This window comes from Tetranychus urticae, chromosome 1 (assembly GCF_039701765.1).
Source record: "Tetranychus urticae isolate SD_2017Ah chromosome 1, NJAU_TeUrti_SD_1.0, whole genome shotgun sequence".
Lineage (NCBI taxonomy): Eukaryota > Metazoa > Arthropoda > Arachnida > Trombidiformes > Tetranychidae > Tetranychus > Tetranychus urticae.
Genome location: NC_142958.1, coordinates 31,946,557 through 31,961,223, shown reverse-complemented (window position 1 = coordinate 31,961,223; position 14,667 = coordinate 31,946,557). Strand labels below are relative to the sequence as shown.

Below are 14,667 nucleotides of genomic sequence, written 5' to 3'. Positions count from 1 at the left end.
CAAAACAAATGGGGGTCAACTCATTCAGGTTCAAGTTAATCAGTTGAAATACTGGTTTGATAAAATTGATATGAATGTGATAACAAGTTTACTTGCCGTTATTTCTTATCAACAATTATTAACTCTGACTTATTTACAGGGCTTTTCACATTTTATGCCTTTCGTCTATCTTATGCATATGCTTTTAGGCATAAAAGATAAACCTAAGAAAAGTCCATTGATTTTCAATGGGAAAAATTATCAACAAGATTGGTCAAAAAAAAGGCGACTATCTTTTATTTAGGACAGATTAAGGTTGATAAAATTGAAAAAAGAAAGAGAAAAGAAAGGGAAAAGATAGACGAAAGGCATAAAATTTATGCCTTTTTGATTAAAAAATGATTTAATGCCTTTTGAAAAGCCCTGCTTATTTATATTCAAACTATTAGTGAGACTCAAAACCGAACGTTATTGACTCCAACATTGACTCTCTATTGATGAGTCAAAATATCAAACATACTAAGAATTGTGTTTTAAATCAAGTTTTCACATTAAATTATAGTTCAAGTCAAAATGAGTGAAACGAGGAAATGAAATGAAATATCTGAAGGGACTAGGAATTTGATTTACCGTTTGATGGGAGTTGAGATAAGATCTAACATTGAAATTGATGAAAAACTAACTCAACGTGTTTGACTTGTTTGTATGAAGATGCCCTCAGAAAGCTTGACTTGATCAGCTGTTTTATGTTTAGCCGATTTCATCAACTCGTGTTGTGATTGTTGAAATAAAACATTCGTCAGATTTATTTATTATTTTATTTAATATTGATTTTGAAACTTATATAAAATGGCTGAATTGCCTGATTTAGGCCAACAGTGCTCAAGCTGTAGACGATTGGGTAAGTATTTCTGTTCCAATGAGACCTTAATTTTTAGTTAATGTTGATAAATTTTCAACTCTTTGTATTTCTCTTTTATTTACAGATTTTTTGCCGATTGTTTGCGTTTATTGTAAATCAGTTTTTTGGTAAGTCACAATTCAACCTATTTAATTCAAAGAATTGATTCAAGAATTTTTTTCTTTTTTTGTAGCAAAGATCATCTGTCTACTGAAATCCACAAATGTCCTGATTTCATCGCATCTGATAGGATTATAAAGGAAACTCCTGAAAAACTTGAACATGAGAGGTGTGACTTTTGTTCAGAGATTGTCAAAAATCGACTTGAGATGGTTAAATGTGATCACTGTCAATCAATTTTCTGCCTTGCTCACCGTCATCCTGAAGGGCATAATTGTTCACCTCGTGTTGTTGGAGAAAGTAAAACACCTTCAGCTCACCAACTCATTTTAGCCGCTAATTCATCCTACAAACCTTCATTGGTACCAAAAGGCCAGAAAGGAGCCAAAAATGAAGCTCTCGCGAGGAAGGTTGCGTTAATGAAATTGAAACAAACCGCGACGGGATCCCAATCAATTCCTCAAAGTGAAAGGCTTTATTTTAATTTAAATTTAAATGATAAAGCAACAAAACAAATATTTCTTTCATCTTTTTGGTCTGTTGGAAAAGCAATTGATTTCATATCATCGAAGTTTAATTTAGTCAATAATAATAACAAGGCCGGTCATCCAAAGCTTGTTATAGTAACAGAATCGGAATCTTTATTACCCTTTGATCTATCACTGAGTAAAGCAGTTGAACAAGGTGACATTGAAAGTGGACAAACGTTATACATGAAGTATATTGATACAAATCAAAGTTGAATTCAAATTTCAATCAAATTTATTTATTTATATTAGTACATTTTTACGGTCATTAAATTGATTCACATTTGAGTCATTGGACTTTCGCCGACTCCTTATTTCGATCCTTTAATTCCTCTGGAAACTTCTGGAGGTCGACTGTCTTGATTCCACCTCATCTCCTGTTGTTAAATTATAAAACAACGATAGCAGAATTCTGGATCAAATTCATTCTGTTTTGAAATAAGAGAGCATTGCTTCAAATCAGTCAGCGTAATTACGAATTTAGAGTTTTAGTGAAATTTAGATAGCTGCTAGTATATTAGATTGACATTAACAAATTATTATTAGCATTCTCTATTAGTAAAAACGTGTTTAATTCACTATTTAATCACATGTTTAATTTAAACTGATTGATTCAAATTTTTGTTTTAATGACAAGTTTGAATTTGCCGCTTTTACATTTGACAACCATATGACTTTTTTGAAAATGGAGAGAACCAATTTTTAGTGTAAATTTCAAATCCGAGTTTTGATTGTAATTTGTTTTCATGTTTTTATTGTAATTAGTTTAGATAATTTTTAGTATTTCTTGTCTAATTTTACAATGGATGTGCAAGATCAAATCAATTCACAAATACAAACCACATTACCATGGATTATTTCCAATTACAATTCAAACGAGGAGTCAACAGTGAAAAGTAAAAAGCTGCTCCATGAAATAATTAATCAGCTAGAGGATCCTAAGTTATCAATCCAGCGGTTGTATTTAATTTACAATATTTGTGACAAATTGTCGGATGATGAAGAGAAGGCTGTAAGCTTTTTCAACACATTGTTTCCTGTTCCTTTGCGGAAGAACCTCGCTAGTTTTATTGGACAATTAGTTTCATTAGCCATTGGATTGAACAGTAAAGCAATCCTCACGGCTTCAACTATTTATCTAGATACGGAACAAATTAAATTAACTGAAGATGATATCAAACAATTACCATTAAACCTTGCTGATAGTAGTCCATCATTTGCTGCTGTATTAATTGACAAAGGTTTCTTTAACTTGGTCGCGAGCACCAGTTCAAACTCTCCGGAAAAGAAGATAATTTCAGCTAATTTAATTACACGATGGTTAATGAGTTTGAATGAAAGTGTAAATCAAAAGATAACTTTCAATGGACAAGCTTTAATACGATATTCACTATTGGGACAAGGTCAAGGAAATTCAGATTTGCATTTCTACATACTGGAATCAATACAGAATAAAAGATTACAACAGTTATCAAATCAATTTGTTATTGATATGGCAACACAGTTATCACAACGAGGCGATGATGACCTTATTTCAAAATTTGCTCATGTATTAATAATTGGCGTTAAAAATGGGATCTGTAACACTCTTGTTTCCTCCAACCAAATGCGCAACAGTCTAATTACACAATTTCCTAACAATTTACTCATCAAAGCTCTTGTCAATATGAAAACAAAGTGAAAATTGGATTGTAAAACAACAGTATATTTTTCATGTATTGTAAATATATTGAATCATTTTTAAACACTTAAAGAAATCAAAGCTTGCTCTAGTAATTACAGATCAAAATAAAGCTCCAAATATAGATATTTATTCATCACAATACTGAAGTACTAATTATGAAACAACCGTTCATTTTGAATTCTGTGGCTAGTCAAAATGCCTGCAATCAATATTATCTAGTGTAAATGATCTCATATTTGATGCTTGAAACTATTGATATACGTGAAGGGAATATTTGATAATGAAAATAAGATTTGATCAAATTTAACTTACCTTACTTCATGAGTCGGATGAGCAGAAAACACTAATGAAAAATAAAATTTGACTTGAAAGACATAAATAAAAAAACAAATGTTATTGATTAACTAATTTACCCTGCACCGTCCCATAGTAAGCACCAAGGCTGCAGGAGTGAATTTAATATACCAAAAGAGATGTAAACACTCCTGCGGCGCTAGTACTTAGAACAGGAAGGTGGTGGTCATTCAGTCGATTCCGATGGATCTAATGGATACTGGGCATTGATGTTGATGAGATGAGATTCAGCGTTGAATAAAATTCCGTTTGAAACTGATAAACTGATAATTGAAAAATGGCAAAACAAATGTAAGTAAATGTTTAACTGGGAAGAAGCAACAGAGACTGTAACCTTGTACTGTTTTTCATTTTATAGTCAATTGTTAATGTCGATTTGTCTTCTTGCTCACACTCGCACAAAGCTTGATTGAGTTAAATTAACGGGACGAGATTCAATTGGTCATCTCTAATCATTGAGCCATTAAAAAAACGGAAAAGAGGAATAAATTTTATTGAATAAAAAGCATAGAGGAGCAAGAATAAGACGATATACATGAGGAAAAGTATCTTGAAAAAGGAATGACTGATTGTAATCAAAGTTGATGGAGATAATCGAATTGACAGTAATGAGGAAGTTGACAATTGGCAAGGTTGATTTGTTAATAGATTATTAACTCGACTCTTTATCATCATCTTCTGTCTTTTCTCACTTTCCTCTTCCTATTAACCTTATTCATGCAATTAATTTATCCGTTTCCAGTTTTCCCTGTAACAATTTTCATGATAACTTTATTGATTATCACAATGAAATTAAATTGGGCGTCAAAATAAACTATTAAACAATTATGTATACACATGTAGCTCAATAAACAACAGTTAATCAATTAAAATATACGCATCCACTTATCACTTTATCTATTTTTTTAATTCCATACAAAGTTTCAATTTTATCAAGTAAAATCAATCTATTATTCATGATAGACATTGAATTAATGTTCAATATCTCACAATAACTGATATTTACACTTTAATTGAAATGGCTTCTTCTTTTCAATTGCGATTGCTTTCTTTCCTTCATATTTATGCTGATGGAATGAACAAAATCTAAAGAAATTGTGAATTTGAAAATCGATAGATACCAAGATTTAATTTAATATATTACATTAGTTAAAAATAATAAGTAATAGTTGCGTTGTGGTAATTTAAGTTGATAAGAGATGAAGAGCATTGAAATTCCAGAGTTTTTGACCAGATACATAATACATTTAAATAATGATATACATACAATTTTATGGTGTTTTTTGGTTACTGTTTAGTATGATAGTAGTTGATAGTACTAAATTGATAAATTGTTGTATACTGTTAACCAACAGTAAAGCAAACAGTTACAATCATTAAGTAATATTGGAATGAATTCTCATGTGTCTATTGAGATTACCAGACTGAGAAAATCGGAGTAAACATAATTTACATTGATATGGTTTCTCACCACTGTGAATACGAAGGTGTTTAGTTAATGTTGAGGAATCGGAAAAGGCTTTTTTACACATACAACATCGATATGGCCTTTCACCTGAGTGGGTTCTCATATGAGTGGTTACAGATGAACTTTGAGAGAATCGACGATCACAAACAGGACAACGGAATGGCTTCTCTCCACTGTGCGTTCGTATATGAGCCGTTAAGTTAGCAGCCTGAGAAAACGATTTATTACATGTGCTACACCTAAAAATAAGATATCGAAAAAAAAATAAAGAAAAGTAAATTAGAATCAGTTAAATGGGTAAAAATACACAAAATTAATTTAGATTTACATAAATGGTGACCAAAATCTTTTAGAAATTGAATTAACAAAGAAATATTAGAACATAAAAACCGGTTAATTTATATATCTAACCAAACATATTGATTGAAACTTAATTCAGCCTTGATTATATCAGCTTTAATCAAATCAACTAATTGTATATAAAAAGGTAGAGCTGAAAAAATCAAATTAAAAAAGAGTTATTAATCGATTCAAATTTAAACCTTGAAAATTGATACTATTTTGGCTAAATTTTTTCTCACATTTACTGATATTAGGAATGATCAACCTCAACAGTTTGAACTTTATTTTGATTCTTTAATTTGGTCCTATAAGAAACAAATAAATGTAACTAAAAACTGATCAACTCGAGTCCTATAACAAAATGATGGAGATGATTGAAACCTATAAAAGTAGTAATGATGAGGAAAATAAAGATAAAATGATTTTAATCAGATTCATTTGATTACCTGTATGGTCTTTCTCCCGAATGGGTTCGCAGATGTGTTTTAAGGGTTGAAGGACGAGCATACGTTTTACCGCAAATGCGACACAAGTTAGGCGATGAAGAACCTGAATTGATATTGTTGTTCGATGACGATGATGATGAAGCTGAACCTTTACCGTAAATGGTTTCATCAGATTCTTGAGATATCTCTTGAAGAGCTGCCAATTCTTGAGCAATTTTACCTTTACGTTGGTAAGAGTTGTACCTATGGTGAGAATGATGAGGATGGTGGTGATGATGATGACTATCTGCCATTTCATTTTGAGATCGCTCACTTAAGGGTGAAATTGAACGCATATTGTTACTGGTGTTGGTTAAAATTGTTACATTTCGCAAATTGTCTCCATCGATATCATCTTCATCTTCGTCTTCTTCGTCATCGTCAATATTGTCCTCCATTTGATCATCATTGTTACCGTTAACGTTAAGATTGTTGTTGTTGATTAGTTCATCGTCGTCATAATGTTTACCAACTGATGAGAGTTGTTGGTTTATAGATGATGGTGTGACTTGATGGTGTGAAGTCAAATGATGATGATTTGAATGATGAGACTCTTGAGATGTTTGGTGGTGATGATGGTGATGGTTGTGTGGATGATGAATTTGATGGTTTAGATTGTGCAGTTGCTGATGTCCTTGCTGGTTTGGATGATTTGATAAAATTAAATTATCTAGATGAGAACGAGATTCATTAGGAGGATATTGATGGTGATTAGAATAGACTTGATGTTGACTTGGATGAGTGTGGTGATGGTGATGATGATGATGATGGAGAGAAGCTTCGAATGAGTTTGGCGACAAAGCGACTGGATAAGGTGGACTGTATGGACTAGCATCATAGAAACCGGTCGATGGGAAAACAGTTAAATTGTTGATGGCATTAGGTGTGATAATAGGTGAACCCGTGACAGGACAATGAGTTGGTAATGATGAAAAACCTGGACGAGCTTGATTAGGCGATGGAGACAAGTTCAAGTTAACAGCAGTTCCACCACCACCAGAAGTATTACCAGATACTCCATTAATGACACCATTAGGAACTCCATTAGTGATTCCATTCGTAAGTCCATTGGCGATTCCGTAGCTTTGAGGTGTTGAAACAATAGACGGTGAAGATGGCGATGAAGAAGGTGTATTTGACCATATGATTGGTTGATTAGAAGCTGCTGCTGCCGCTGCGGCTGCAGCTGCGGCGGCTGAAGCTGAAGTTGCAAAACCCATTGTCATGTTCATTGATAAATTGACACTCATTGAGGTTGGAAATAGTCCCGTTGATTGGGCAACGGAAAAACTAGGGCCATGATTATTATAGCCGCTATTAGAGTTTGTATTGACAAGAGCTGTATTACCGTTATTTGAGTGGTTTATTGGTGAATTGTTATGCGTTAAATAGCTTTGATCAGTGACGGAAACGGCTGAATTATGTTGCTGTGGTGGGGCCTGTGATTGTTGCTGTTGATAATTATGAGAATTAAGATGATGTTGTGAATGAGTATAAGCACTGTGAATATTGGATGTATTGGTAATTGGATGATTTGGGTGAATATCCATCGACCCATTGCGATGAAATGAGTATGATATTGAATTGATTGAGCTTTGGTTATTTAAATTATTGTGAGTTGTTGGTGAATTGATTCCTTCATTTACAAGTGAAGGTGGTAATGTTGTTATTGAACTTGTCACCGTTGTAGTTGACGGTGATGCCGATGAGGCTGTTGTCACAGACGGAGAAGGTGAAGATGTTTGTTCAATTGTGGTTGGTGTTGAGGTTGGACTCGGTGATGGAGTGGTCGGTGAAGTTGATGAAGATATGATCACTTTGGACACCGTAAAACCATTACATTGATTAGGAAAGTAATTAGATTCAACTCCAGGTGATGATCCACTCATATAGACACTACCATTTGGACAAACTAACGATGGTTGTTGAATTTGATGGTGATGAGAGTGATTTGATTGTGACAAAATTGGCTCAGGTAACATTTCACTAGATTCAATTGGAACCAATTTTCCAGTTGTTATTTCATTCAGTTCATTTGATTTGAACAGATCCATTCTTTATTCATTTCAATGTTCATTTTTCATTTAATATCAATTTCCAATTAAATGGTAAAGGAGGGAATAAAAAGCAATAATATTTGACAATTAAATTAGCATTTGATTGAAAAAATTTAATTTTGTTAAATGTGTTTATTGAGTTGACAAAAAAAACAACAAACTAAAGCTTCCTCAATTCAACCATCTTTACCCATTGACCAAATGTAATTAATTGTATAATTTTTTAATAACTTGAAATGTTTACCACAAGATCAACGTGCTTTCATTAAAATTATAATTACTAATTATCAAATTAGACAATAAATGATACAGTAAATATATAATACAAAAAGTCTGCATGTTTGATAACTTTTGGATCAAGATTGAAATGAGTTTATATTGAAATTGAAATTGAATTGGAATGAAAGCTTTAAATGATTGTAATTACCTTTGTAATGTACTTAAATTAGTAGCACAATTAAGTGACCAAAGATCAAGCTCCATGGAGGATAAATCAATCCCTGAATCACTTGGACAAGGCGTACAAGTATCATTTAGATTATATCCAAGGCACGAAAGGAAATCTTCGTCATTCATTTTGATTGTTTTTTATTTATTGATGGTTGTTATTAATTGTTGATAATCACATAACAAGAGAAAGAGAAAAGGTTGCAACAATTAGTGATCAATTTGATTGGAAACTTGAAATACACAGAGTTGAACTTTTTGAAGGTGAATAATCCGAATAGGTTTATGTTTTGTTTTTACAACAACAGTAAACATTTAACAGTAACAAACAAGAAACATATAAATTTACGATGAAATGGTTTTCCAAAAGAGTTACAATTGAGACAATTCTGTAATTATAATCATGCAATTGCAAATGGAAGAGACAGAGAAATTAATTTCAAGATTAATCAACAGTTAAATGGTTATTTAGGGGCAGACGCAAGTAAAATTAAAAACAAAGGGTAAAAAGATGCAAATTTAGAAGCAAAATTTGAACACAAAAGGTTGAGATTGATTTGAAATGGCAAGATAATTGGTAATTGATGAAGTCGAAGATGATTTTTATGCTGATGTTGATGATGAAAGATAAAGACATTTTATGAACTGTTCAAAAGAGTTCAAAACTAAGGTAATTGCTAGTAAATTTGTATTTTTTTTGTGTTAAAATGTCAATGGCTTATGTCAATTATACGTCGATTTGGATGAGAGATGATGCAGGATGACAAGATCTCTCTCTTTCTCTCTTTCTAACTTGTGACTGGTCTTTATCTCGATGATGAGAAAGGATGAAGATATGATGGGATCGGATGTCGGCGGATAAAAACTGATCTTAGGCCTGGGATGCTTAACTGATGGACCAAAAGGAGATGAACATGAACTGTAAGCCGTCAATAGTGTCAACGATTAGATCAGCTTTTCTTCATCGGAAGTGGTCAAAGTTACGACACGAGGTTCTTTTGTTTTAACCAGCTTTTACCGATCATGAGAAGAGGACGGAGAAAGGGAACGGAAGAGGACATTTAATGGTGACTCGAGAAGTGGATAAAGTGCCAATAAGACTAAAGGTAAAATGATATCTTCTTCTTGGTTCACTATTTTTCTGTTACTTTCACAGTCAGTATCATTTTCAACATCCGATCATAAACATCATCATTTCCGATCAACAATCAGCTGAACATGAAACAGAAACATTAACATTGAAAAAGGCAATCAAAAGGAATCAAAAATTGGATGAAAATTGAAAGGAAAAAAAAATATTGATGCAAAATAATGAAAAAGGTAAAGCATACAAAATGATTGAAAAACATTGAATTGTTTTACCTAAAAAATTGTTGTCTTATTGATGGTTTACACTGAATAATGACACAATGTTAACATTTGATTGTTGTTAAATGAATGGATTGATTGAAATGAATGATTAACAAGTTTTGATTTTAATGAAAAGGTTTGAGTTTGCCTTTACTTGAATGGTTCAACGTTTTGCTTGAAAGGTGGAGTTTACCTGTAAGCTTAACAGTTTGTATACAAAGCTTGAAAGGTGGAGCCTTGCTTTGCCATTACTTTGAATATAGTCCAATAAGGATTTTTATCATCTTGCGATTGGCTTATTTTACCATAAAATTGTATAAATATAATAATATAAATGATAATGATGATGATAATAATAATATGATAATAGCAACATGAAACTTACTTACCTAATAACATTTACTCCATGAGTTTCACTGTACATCAGTTTATATGTATATATCTATGAGTCTGTGTGTTATATTGAACAACGGGTAAAAAGTAATTTTGATTTACTAAGGTTTCTTTAATTGACAAGAAAAAATTACATTAATATGGATTCATTTTTCTTCTGAACTTTTCTTTTATCATTTTTCTTCTTGTTATCGCTCTTGATATTTTACCTTTTCAATGGTATTTTGGATACAGTGTTGATATTGTATTGATATAAGTAGTATATTATATATTGCTTTTTATCAAAAGGTTTGCCAGATTAGCTTAAGAATTGGTAATAATTTTGATTGAACAAAATTATTTAATTAGAAATGATAATATTAATAATCATTAACGTTCTTTATGGTTCTCCATCTCAGGTTAACTTGTTGTGTTGAGCCTTTCAATTCAGATTATTAACTTTAAGCTTATATTAATATCCTTTTCTGTTCGCCATATTTTAATTAGAAAAGGTTAATTATTATTTAATTTGTTTTTGTTGGCTTGTAAATTGGTGTATTTCAATCTTCAATAGACATTGATTTGGTCTCAATGGTTCCCCTGGTTTCTCTGTGTTTCATCTTTGGGTTGACTTTGGGTATTGCCTTTGTTTTTGGGTTTGGGTTGAGTTTGGTTCAGCTTTTGGTTTGCCCTTTATTTCATGTCCTTTTGTCTTTGTCTCAGCTTTATCATTGATCAGCTTGAATTGCAGGGAAATATGGTTTGTTAATTAACCTTAGAGTCTTGATGATTGGTTGAATTGTTGTTGAATCAGACAGTTGTTGGTAAATTGAAAGGAGAGCGACGAAACCATAGAAATCAAAAAATATTATTGTCTGGAATCAATTTGTGAATCATTTTATCCATATTTTAGTTTCATCATTTTTTTGCAACTCTCATGCTTTAAGCTTAATCCTAATCAATCTCCTTCCCAAATAGTTTACAATCCATTTTTAAGGCGATTTTAACACAGCTAATTGTTATTCAGAAGACGTCATGTTTACCAATTCACTGGGCAATTATCAGTTGGTTGCTAATTTATCTCCAATGTTTGAACAGCAGTATCTAAGAATGAAATCTTCAGTTTTAGTCCATTCTATCGCCTCCATCATAAAATTGACCATTTCCATCATATCGACAAAATTATTGAAAAACAGCAATTTCAAGTAGTAAACCAATTGTTATTGATATTATCAGCTTGTCAACGAATGATTATACTATTAGGATCTGAAAAGATAAGCAAAATTGATAAATAAAAAGGCCCGATAGACACTTAAAGGCAAAAAAGGATGAATGTAATTCAATACTCTATAAAAGTACTTACAGAGGGTAAAGGTGAGTTAGGTCAAGGTTCCAGTTATCTAGATGTCACTAAATGAGCTTGTATTTGATACATTACTTTAAGGTTATCATGTTATGGATGTAAGCTTATAGCAACAAAAAAGAGGATCAAAAAGAGGAAAAAAGGCACAAAAAGATGATGATATTTACATCGGTTGATTGACTATTAGAAGTAAATTCATCTAATTAAATAACTAGAAGTAGATGAAAGGTTGATGAAAGTTTCCTTATTGATACACAATTGTTAAAGAAAAGGCTAATCACAATAAAATGAGTTAATTCAATTTCGAGATTCAAAATAAAAACGATTACAAAAAATGATAGGCACTTTGATCAGGTGATTGTTATCTTTGGCTCTTTTGGCGCAATTTTTACACTTATTTTACTTATTTTCACTTATTTTCACTGATTTTAGCCCATTTTGCTATTAATATTGAAATCACTTGCTGTGATTGATACTGGTATTGATATCAATGAATTAATAAACCCAACAGTAACATCATAATCCAACTAAATGGAGCCACTCGCCTCCATTTACATTCAATGTAATGGCTGCACACTTTTCCTGTTTACACGCGTTGTTTGGACAAAAACCCATTTTTGATTTGACCTACAATTATTACTGTTGATCAGTGTGGATACATGAATCTTGGGATTGTTATTCAAACCTGGTGAATCATGAACTTCTAAAGGGTTTTATTAAGTTCTTTGTTTGTTAGCTGATTGAACTAACAGATTTTTTCCATTCAAATGTTGAAAGGATAATTAAATCTAACCGAGTTGTGATTAAAACAGCACAATTCAAAGACCAGCTTGTCAAGTTAAGGTTGAGTAATTTAAGAACCTTAAATATAATAAAGTCCAGTTTTTAATTGAATGAGCAAACTGAAGTGAAAACTCAAGAGATATTATTGACAAATGTTCAGTAAAATTCAACCATTGGTGACACTTGATCACATTCAAGATTGACATGATGCTGTTAGACAATTACTTCCAATAGTTAAAACGCTAGATTTATCTGATAAAGATTTACTTAAAAGTCAAATGCAAAAATGATTTATACATACAATCAAAGAGTAAATCTTGTTTAAGGAAAACTTGAAAACCTTGGATAAGTTCATCATTTTTAATCTCATGATTAGCTGAAAACAGTTGACTCCATTGTAGAGCTCAAAGTCGGTTACAATAAACACTGTTTAGTCATTCTGATAATGACAATTAGTTTGTAATTTGAAGCTTCTAACTATTACAAAAACAATCAACAGTTAAGAGGAAGAAATGGGTCGAGAAACATGACCACAAGACAAAGACAAGCCATTTCGAAGGATAAGAAACAAGTTGTTTTGGATTTCGGTTGAGTAACGGTTTCCTTCCAATTCAGCATCCAAAAGTAAAACAAAAATCAATTCTTCAAGTTTTAATCCTTTAACAAACTCTCTCTAATTTTATCTTAATTACAATTGTTAAAATAACAATTAAATAAGCCTTTTAGAGATATTTAGATTAGTAAATTAACATTAATAATAATGGAATGTCTTCCAAACAAAAGAAACAATGGAAATTTTTGTTTGCTTAAGGATTGTATTCGTAAATAACTCGTTAGATGGAAGCACTTTTTTCTTCTTAGGTGGCGCATGCAGCGTTTAAAAATAAAAATAGATGTACACCTTTAACGCGATAATTGTTAAAGCAATTTTTAAATTTTAATAAACCGATCTCTTGGCCTCCGTTTTTTTATTTCAGTTCAATTGTTAATCACAGTATCGTACATCTCCTTAAACATCATGCCTAACATCAAATTACAAAGCAGTGATGGTGAAACCTTCGTTGTTGATGTAGAAATTGCCAAAGCATCAGTTACAATAAAGACTATGCTTGAAGATTTGGGTATGGAGGATGAAGATGATGATGTTGTTCCTCTGCACAACGTTAATTCTACCATCTTGAAGAAAGTAATTCAATGGGCTACCTACCATAAAGATGACCCTCCACCACCAGAAGAAGACGATAATCGGGAAAAGCGTACTGATGATATTGGTACCTGGGATGCCGATTTCCTCAAGGTCGATCAAGGAACACTTTTTGAATTGATTCTTGTAAGTGCAATTTTCAACTCCTACTATATCTTGCTCATTTGCTATCACTTTTCAACCAACCCATTTTCATCTATTGTTTGACTTCAATTTTATTATTCTGTCGTCTGACTCTCGCCTGTCTAATCCTATTTTGATATTTCATTATAATCTTTTTTCTTCCATTTCAGGCGGCTAATTACTTGGATATTAAAGGTCTTCTCGACGTCACCTGTAAAACCGTCGCTAATATGATCAAAGGTAAAACTCCAGAAGAAATTCGCAAAACATTCAACATCAAGAATGATTTTACTCCTGCTGAAGAGGATCAGATTCGGAAAGAAAACGAATGGTGTGAGGAGCGATGAAAGAGATAAATGGCCGTCAACCCATTCTTCTATTCATTGTAAACTTCATTGACAGAAATAAAAACCGCTCTTAATTCACAATCATTAACTCATTTTGCTTTGATTTATTTTTTATAATTTTGTACACATATGACTCGCGCTGAAAATACTAGAAATGAGCAATATTTAGGTTACAACAAAAGATTTCCTCCATTATACAGTAAATCTAACAGCTATGATTTTGTATCATCATCGTCATCAAAAAGCTTCTCCTGTTTAATCGCATGGATAGTATAGCCATCTGAAATAGAAATAAAAAGATGATGAAATAACAGTTGAATAAAAAACATCATTGCAAAGTACTGGCAAAGATTGAGGGACAAAAAATGAAAAGTGTATCAAAGGGTCGTTGAAATCTTTTGAATTAGGCTTAAGGGACGGGCCAGTAGCGTAATTAAATCAAAAATTGACCATTGAGATGGCGATTATCTTTTTTTTATTTCTTAAATATTAGTGAAAAATGGGAAATGACAAATTATGTAAAGGTTACTTACAAATGCCGACGGTAATCAAGGATAACACAGCTCCAGCAATTCTAGCGCGTTTCCTTTGCATCATGAAAGCTTGGGCACGAGCCGCACTTTGCCGATTCATTCTAGAGCGAATTAATTGCTCTAATTTATCCAATTCATTCACATTAGAAGCCATACTTTCAGTTTCAGTTTCAGTTTCAGTGTTTATCGTGAGAAGAGGGATCGTTTATAAATAATTAAAGTTCTTCC

General features: G+C 32.1%; 5 protein-coding genes and 2 long non-coding RNA genes across 9 annotated transcripts; 3 read left to right on the top strand and 4 right to left on the bottom strand.

Annotated features, from left to right (window-relative positions):
• Positions 1-735: 735 nt before the first annotated feature.
• LOC107361619 (decaprenyl diphosphate synthase subunit 1 qless) lies at positions 736-1,824 on the top strand. Its single transcript, XM_015928460.3, has 3 exons — positions 736-880; positions 966-1,008; positions 1,074-1,824. The coding sequence occupies exons 1-3, from the start codon at positions 829-831 to the stop codon at positions 1,741-1,743; spliced, it is 765 nt and encodes a 254-aa protein (XP_015783946.3). The 5' UTR covers positions 736-828; the 3' UTR covers positions 1,744-1,824.
• Positions 1,745-3,914, bottom strand: LOC112538834 (uncharacterized). Its single transcript, XR_003082208.2, has 2 exons — positions 3,524-3,914; positions 1,745-1,955 (listed from the first exon to the last, which is right to left on the bottom strand). It is a non-coding gene; the product is annotated as an uncharacterized LOC112538834 (long non-coding RNA).
• Positions 2,330-3,350, top strand: LOC149094978 (uncharacterized). The gene has a single exon (XM_089270362.1). It carries the CDS (start codon positions 2,330-2,332, stop codon positions 3,206-3,208), a length of 879 nt encoding a protein of 292 aa, XP_089126488.1. The 3' UTR covers positions 3,209-3,350.
• A 746-nt stretch (positions 3,915-4,660) lies between the features above and the next one.
• Positions 4,661-8,508, bottom strand: LOC107361608 (uncharacterized). 3 transcript variants are annotated; one of them, XR_016201064.1, is made up of 4 exons: positions 8,345-8,508; positions 5,822-7,915; positions 5,615-5,756; positions 5,373-5,526 (listed from the first exon to the last, which is right to left on the bottom strand). XR_016201064.1 is itself a non-coding variant. In XM_089270352.1 (3 exons), exons 1-3 carry the CDS (start codon positions 8,491-8,493, stop codon positions 4,942-4,944), a joined length of 2,574 nt encoding a protein of 857 aa, XP_089126478.1. In that variant the 5' UTR covers positions 8,494-8,508; the 3' UTR covers positions 4,661-4,941. The 3 variants fall into 3 exon arrangements, 2 of the variants coding, with proteins under 2 accessions (XP_089126478.1, XP_089126479.1); XM_089270352.1 differs by lacking the exons at positions 5,373-5,526; positions 5,615-5,756 and adding an exon at positions 4,661-5,272; XM_089270353.1 differs by lacking the exon at positions 5,373-5,526 and having other exon boundaries at positions 5,596-5,756.
• Positions 8,509-10,198: 1,690 nt separating this feature from the next.
• LOC149094977 (uncharacterized) lies at positions 10,199-11,920 on the bottom strand. Its single transcript, XR_016201063.1, has 2 exons — positions 11,450-11,920; positions 10,199-11,352 (listed from the first exon to the last, which is right to left on the bottom strand). It is a non-coding gene; the product is annotated as an uncharacterized LOC149094977 (long non-coding RNA).
• Positions 11,921-13,155: 1,235 nt separating this feature from the next.
• On the top strand, positions 13,156-13,994 carry SkpA (S-phase kinase associated protein 1 SKP1-related A). Its single transcript, XM_015928465.3, has 2 exons — positions 13,156-13,562; positions 13,730-13,994. Exons 1-2 carry the CDS (start codon positions 13,251-13,253, stop codon positions 13,904-13,906), a joined length of 489 nt encoding a protein of 162 aa, XP_015783951.1. The 5' UTR covers positions 13,156-13,250; the 3' UTR covers positions 13,907-13,994.
• Ccdc56 (Coiled-coil domain containing 56) lies at positions 13,981-14,631 on the bottom strand. The gene is made up of 2 exons (XM_089270350.1): positions 14,440-14,631; positions 13,981-14,186 (listed from the first exon to the last, which is right to left on the bottom strand). The coding sequence occupies exons 1-2, from the start codon at positions 14,591-14,593 to the stop codon at positions 14,119-14,121; spliced, it is 222 nt and encodes a 73-aa protein (XP_089126476.1). The 5' UTR covers positions 14,594-14,631; the 3' UTR covers positions 13,981-14,118.
• Between the last annotated feature and the right edge of the window lie 36 nt (positions 14,632-14,667).